Below are 6852 nucleotides of genomic sequence, written 5' to 3' on the forward strand. Positions count from 1 at the left end.
AAATCTAAGTAGTACTGAAAATGAAGTTGTAAATTGAAGGCTAACAAATTAAGGAAGTAGGATGCATTGGTTAATGTGGTTGTGGTCAAAGCTTCTCTTCTTTCACAATCGTCTTCGTCAGCTTTCCCACAACATTAGTAGAATACTGATCATTCAAACACCGTTTCACTGAACGCTTTAGTGGTTTAACATCATTAGCACCATTTTCACCACCATCTTTGGATTTTTCCTTTATGGGTGTATTCACCTAATCTCCAGAAGACAAATCCTTCAAAGCAATAACAAACATCAATTAAATAAGTTTCAAATTACACAAATAAACATAAATATAGTGATTAATAAATTAAACTTGGGGAATATGACCTCTATGTTGTTGTTTTGCATATGGTGTAATTTTGAAAAAATATCTTATTCCTGTGCAATTAATTATGTTTGAAATTCTGAACGCGTACTCGAAAAAAAGGTGAAATTTGAATTTCAAAATTGTAAATAATTATGCTATTAATAACCTGATTCTCTCTCATCAAAAGACTCGGGGACCTTTGAGACAAGTGTTGTAATATTTTTTGTGAATACTATTATATACATATATAGTAATTTGATTGTTGAAATTTGTTTTAAATATTATCATGAGAGAAATTTAATTACGTACATTAACATAATATAGTAATATTTTTTGTGAATACTATAATATATATCATATAGTAATTTGATTATTGGAATTTGTTTTGAATATTATCATGAGAGAAATTTAATTACGTAAATTAACATAATATAGTAATATTTTTTGTGATTACTATAATATACATCATATATTAATTTGATTGTTAGAATTTTTTTTATAGATATTATCATGAGAGGAATATAATTACGTACATTAACATAATAATCTATATATATATATATATATATTAAAAATACGCAAGATTAATATATTCATACAGGAATGGAAATAATTAAAATATTACATCAATTTCCGTGTATAATAAAGAATTGAATATTTTGTCAATTTTAGTCATAAATAAGGAAGGGTAAAAGGAATGCTAGAATTTTTGATAAGGAATTATTATATATTACTATGTTGAGGGATTTCAAATTTTTTGGACTAAAATGAGTGGGGGAAAAGCTACCACTTATATTTTAATATATATAGACTAGACGTTTGTAGAGCCAAGAGCACCACAACTCATCACTCTTCTTCTTAGCAATTTTGCTCATTTCTCACATTTCTGAATTGGGTTTGGAGCAATGGAAAACCATGAGGGAAGCCTTTCCAAGAGAATAGTCCCTAATTCTGGAGATCTGATGCAGAGATCCATGAGCCACGCTAGCAGCCATTTCTGCGACCTTGAGCTTGAGCTTGAAGACGACGACTACGACGATGACGCCACTTTACCCGACATTGAAGAAGGCCGTGATGAGTACGAGAAACCGGACCCTGTTCCCCTCCCGTTCCCACTTCCTCCGGCGAAAAGTAAACGAGAAAAGCCAAAACCGCCGCCGTCGTCGAGATTATCGGTGATACTTCTTGATCAAGGCTTGTTCACTGTTTATAAAAGGCTGTTTGTAGTGTCCTTGGCCGTGAACATCACGCTCTTGATTCTCGCCGCCACCGGAAACATCGGATACGCGCGGAAAAGACCCGCCTTGTTCTCAATCGGGAACATTCTAGCATTAACGTTGAGCAGAAGCGAAGCGGTCCTACGTGTCGTTTTCTGGCTCGCCGTGAACTGCTTGGGCTGGTCGTGGGTCCCTCTCCGCCTCAAAACAATGACCACCTCACTCTTACAATCCCTCGGCGGAATTCACAGCAGTTGCGGAATTTCCGCCGTGGCCTGGCTTATTTACGCTTTAGTCCTTACGCTCAAACACAGAGAAAACACTTCCCCGGAAATTATCGGCGTCGCCTCCGCCATTCTCTCGTTACTCGTCTTGTCTTGCATGGCGGCGTTCCCTCTAGTCCGCCACCTCCACCACAATATTTTCGAGAGGACCCACCGCTTTACCGGATGGTCGGCGTTAGGTCTTCTCTGGGCTTTTGTCATCTTAACATTCTCGTATGATCCTACGACAGATTCATACAGTAAAGAGATCGGTTCCAGGCTGATTAAAAATCAAGAATTTTGGCTCACAGTGGTTATAACAATCTTAATTATCCTTCCATGGATAACAGTGAGACGCGTCCCCGTTAGGATATCCTCTCCTTCCGGCCACGCATCGATCATAAAATTCGCCGGAGGGATCAAAGCCGGAATCCTCGGGAGAATCAGCCCGTCGCCGTTCTCCGAATGGCACGCATTCGGCATAATCTCCGACGGGAAAGACGAGCACATGATGTTGGCCGGGGCCGTCGGGGACTTCACGAAATCCCTAGTCGCAAACCCTCCATCCCACCTTTGGGTCCGGCAGGTGCACTTCGCCGGACTTCCTTACCTAACAAACATGTACAACAGAATTCTGTTAGTGGCGACCGGTTCCGGAATTTGCGTATTCTTGTCGTTCCTACTACAGCCCTGCTCCGCCGAGGTCTGCTTGCTGTGGGTGACGAAAGGAGTCGAGCAAAACTTCGGGGAAGAAATCAAAGGAATGCTGAGCGGGCACCCAAAGGAGAAGGTGATCATTCACGACACGGCGGTGCTTGGGCGGCCGAATGTGTCTCAGATGAGCGTCGACGCGGCCAAAAGATGGGGAGCGGAGGTGGTGATAGTCACCAGCAACCCCGAAGGGAGTAGAGATGTGGTGGATGCATGTAAGGCTTCCGGCATTGCTGCATTTGGTCCTATTTGGGATTCTTAATTCTTGGAAATTTCGGGATAACAATTAATTTATTATTGTCTTTATTATCTAAATGGTTTCTCGACTATTACGAAATTACCAATTTGATACTTGACAATTTTTCATGCTCAATTAAGTTTCTTAACTTTGAAAATTTTAACCAATTTGATCATCCGTTTACTTTGCCGTTAAACAACCGTTCAATTGGGATCAATTTAATAATTTTGCTATAGTTAAAGGAACTTTATTCTTGTTTCTGTGTGCAATAAGGAATGTATGCTTACTTTCATGGAATTGGATTTCCTGCTTTAACTTTCTAATTATTTTAGTAGTTTTACTTATATTATGGACAATGAATATTATTTAATTAAAGTACATGTAAGAAGATTTAGTGACGACTTATTGACAACTAAGTTACATGCTGCTGAGTGCTGAATAATGATTACGATTTGAAATTGTCAAATTAGTGGTGGTATATATATATATACATATATATATACACACAATTGTGTTCATGTACGGTAGGCCTTCTCAGGTGTAGTTGTGCTTCTCAGGCCTTCTCAACGTTCAAGATTAACACTGATTAAAAAATGCGCGGTGACAATTTGATATGTTTGCATCTAGGTCAAACTTAAGATGCATGGTTTTCCTTCTTAAAGTGCGTGGTTTTTTGGCTTAAGGTGAGCGATTTTTGTACTGTGTGGCTTAAGGTGTGTCAGTTGTTGAAAATTTAAGTGCATCGATCTAAAGCTTTAGGTGCGTGATTTTCCTTCTTAAGGTGTGTGGTTTGTGTGCGTAAGGTGTGTCAAACTGTCAATTGTTGAAACTTAAATGAGTCGGCTTAAAGCTTTAGGTGCGTTATTTTCCTTCTTAAGGTGCGTCTGTTGTTGAAACTTAAGATGTGCCATTTTAAAACTTTAGGTGCGTGATTTGTGTGTCTTAAAGTGCTTTATTTGTGTGCTTAAGGTGTGTGATTTGTATACTTAAGTGTGTCATTTTAATGATTAAGGTGCGTCTTTTTGTGTTAATCGCAAAACCACATGGAAAATTATATTTGCACCTGAACTCATCCCTATATATATATATATATTTATCCTTCAAGTGTGTAGAAGTGAAGTCCCGCTTATCCTATATATATATACGTGTTACTTATGTAAGTCAACTTTTGCTTACATAATACCTAGACATTTTTACTGCCCATTATATTGGACAAAGTCAATTTGTCACAAAAAATAATATTGCCACTCTCTTGTAATAGCATATTAGTATTCTTGATTTTAGTCAATCAACTATAACTCTTGTAACAGCATATTGGATCAATTATGAATCCATAGTAATCAATATTGATTTACCTCATTGTGTTCCATTACCGATTAGGATCATAAGATAAGTTTCAACCCATGCACACCCAATATCAATTTTTTTTAAATAAAAATAAAAAATATATATATATATAATAACACGTACTAGCTGTTGGTGGCTACTCACATTAATTGACTTCTTCATACGGTACAAACTTTGATTACATTGCAATGAAGTTAACAAGTTACTGGCGTCATGGATAAAGACTTAGGAGTTGAGAATTGATGCTTCAATTTAATATATATACTCGTCACAGTGCAAGCACTTGAACGTCACAAATAAAAGCTTAATTGATGGTGTTGATACTTTGTCACAAATAATTGAAAAGTGTTAATTTTAGGATTCATCTCTTTACTATTAACATTTATTAATTTTTAAACTATTTTCAATTAGACTATAAATGGTTCATTGATTATTGACATTTATCTTTTCATCCTTGGCTTTCTATTTATCATAAATGGTTCCTTTAAGTATTAATTTTGTTTCAAATTTGGTCCTCCAGTTAAATATTAATTTAGTAAACATTAAATTTAAGTGTAATAATATAAAAAAAAATTGGTTCTTCACATTTTCACTAATGATGAACCCAATATGTTAAGTTTAATGAATTGAATTTGCTCATCTCAACAACAAGTCAATTTATACATTATTATCCTTAAATTTAATGTTTATTAAATAGATATTTAATTGGATGAACAAATTAAATTTGATACAAAATCAACAGTTAAAAAAATATTTATATCAAATTGAAAGTCGATAATGAAAACTGATGAATGTCAATAGTCAATTGACCATTTATGTTGTCCAATTAAAAGTGAAAGATAAAAATTGATAAATGTCGATAGTCAATGGATCATCCCTTAAATTAACTTAACAATTGAATGTCATCGAAAATAAAATTTTGAATGCTATTAAAACAAATTACAACTGTTATTTCGATATAACTACAGTTTCATTAAACAACGTACACCCAAAAATGTGAAACTGTTATTCAGTATCAGTTCAACACAACTGCAGTTCTTTTTCGATATAACTGCAGTACCCAAAAATACGAAACTGTTATTCAGTATCAGTCCAACACAACTGCAGTTCCTTTTTGATATAACTGCAGTTTCCTTCGATAATATAAAAACAAATGTGAGACAGTATCTTTTGAGATGAACTGTAATATCAGTTACGGAACTCCGTTACAACTAACGGCTGACATTTCTCCCACTTATTGAAACGGCGTCGTTTTGTGACACGTGGAGCATGGTCCACCGTATAACGAATGCTGATGTTCATACCGAAGGCTTACATGGTTTAATGTTGCAAAATTAAAATCATCATATCCATTAAACCCAACAAACCCTTCAGACCAACCCATAGAAAAACAAATGGAAGAATTTAGACAATTCAATTTACAAGGCCGAAACTCATCATTTCAGTCGTAGAAGCCCATAGTGGAACTCGGCCCATTGCAACAAATATTGTCGTAATCTTGATCTTAAATAGTTGTAGTACTTTTTTTTTGTCAAAAAATAGTTGTAGTACTTTTATCATTTTATGAGTTCGTTGCATTGTGCATTCCAATTGAAATATTTTATTTTGTTTTATTTTTGATAGCTTAGGTTTTCAAATTTTAGTGGGTTATATCTTCGAGTCATAGATTCAATATCAAACTGTACACTTCTGCTTATAAGAAATCCAACGCAAACCCAAACTCCCAAAGTTCATAGTCAGAATCAAAACCCACCCCTATTACCAAAAAATTGTAAAGACCAGAAATCGATAGCCAAACCAATCAAAAATTTCGAGCTTCTGTCAGTTATCAATTATTAATTTTAAAATAAAATCGATTATTCGGTGAATTAGTTATTAGTTGGTAATAGACACTGTTGAAAAAATTGTTGCTAGGCGCCAACTGGCCGCCTAGAATTTCACCGTAATTGGTGTGCTAGGCGACTGGCGGCCTAGGCATCGAGTAGGGCACAGTGGATTAGGCGGTCGTCTAGGCGGCTAATTAGCTATTGTTTCGCTTTAAGGACTTATTAGTTATTTTGTTCAAAACGATACCATTTTCAGAAAATAACCCCACGTCGTTCAAATTGTTCGCAAACACAAAAAATGTTTCTAAAAAATCAAAATAAGTTACTCTAATATTACTACTTTGTGAGTTGTGACTTTGTAGAATTGTGTTTTTATTCTTTAAATCTTTATAGAATTTACTATTCTAGATGTTTCTTTAGGTTAATATTTAATATTTTAATATTAACTATTAAAGTATTAAATAGTTTATAATTATCAAGCATTAAAAATGTAGTATCTCGAGGAATGCCTAGCTCAAGCATTAAAAATAGGCACTAGCCGCTCGAGGAACGCCTAGCACATGCTAGGCGTGATATGCAAAAATTGCGGCCATCAAATAAACAATAGTATATTTAGATTATTTAGAGTTTTTTTTTTTGAGTACTACTGACTCGATTACAATGTAGTATCTGTTCATAAATTACTTTCTCAACCTACTGAAGCACAAAGAGTCAGCATCGCCTGACATAACCAAATAAACAATAGTATATTTAGATTATTTAGAGTTTAGTCCATCACTAAGCCCAACTTAGTGTTCAACGCAATAAAATATTTTGGATGGATTATAACATTCGGTTTTTCGATAACTGACATAACCAATGAAAAATCAAAATTTGATTTTCGGTTAGTTATATCGATATGTTGTAA

At 34.9% G+C, this 6852-nt stretch overlaps 1 protein-coding gene across 1 annotated transcript; it reads left to right on the forward strand.

The window, feature by feature from the left end:
• The first annotated feature begins 1125 nt into the window (after positions 1-1125).
• Positions 1126-2796, forward strand: LOC116031732 (adenylate-forming reductase 06235-like). The gene is made up of 3 exons (XM_031274021.1): positions 1126-1939; positions 2024-2537; positions 2595-2796. The coding sequence occupies exons 1-3, from the start codon at positions 1249-1251 to the stop codon at positions 2794-2796; spliced, it is 1407 nt and encodes a 468-aa protein (XP_031129881.1). The 5' UTR covers positions 1126-1248.
• The last annotated feature ends 4056 nt before the right edge of the window (positions 2797-6852 follow it).

Source organism: Ipomoea triloba, chromosome 10, assembly GCF_003576645.1.
Source record: "Ipomoea triloba cultivar NCNSP0323 chromosome 10, ASM357664v1".
Classification (NCBI taxonomy): domain Eukaryota; kingdom Viridiplantae; phylum Streptophyta; class Magnoliopsida; order Solanales; family Convolvulaceae; genus Ipomoea; species Ipomoea triloba.

What these genes read in the sequence shown, in the direction of transcription:
- LOC116031732 (XM_031274021.1), top strand. Translation starts at nt 1,249, where the DNA reads ATGGAAAACCATGAGGGAAGCCTTTCCAAGAGAATAGTCCCTAATTCT. An exon ending in CTCGTTACTCGTCTTGTCTT is followed by an intron (nt 1,940 to 2,023) that starts GCATGGCGGCGT and finishes GGTCGGCGTTAG; the next exon opens with GTCTTCTCTGGGCTTTTGTC. An exon ending in TCCGCCGAGGTCTGCTTGCT is followed by an intron (nt 2,538 to 2,594) that starts GTGGGTGACGAA and finishes AGGAATGCTGAG; the next exon opens with CGGGCACCCAAAGGAGAAGG.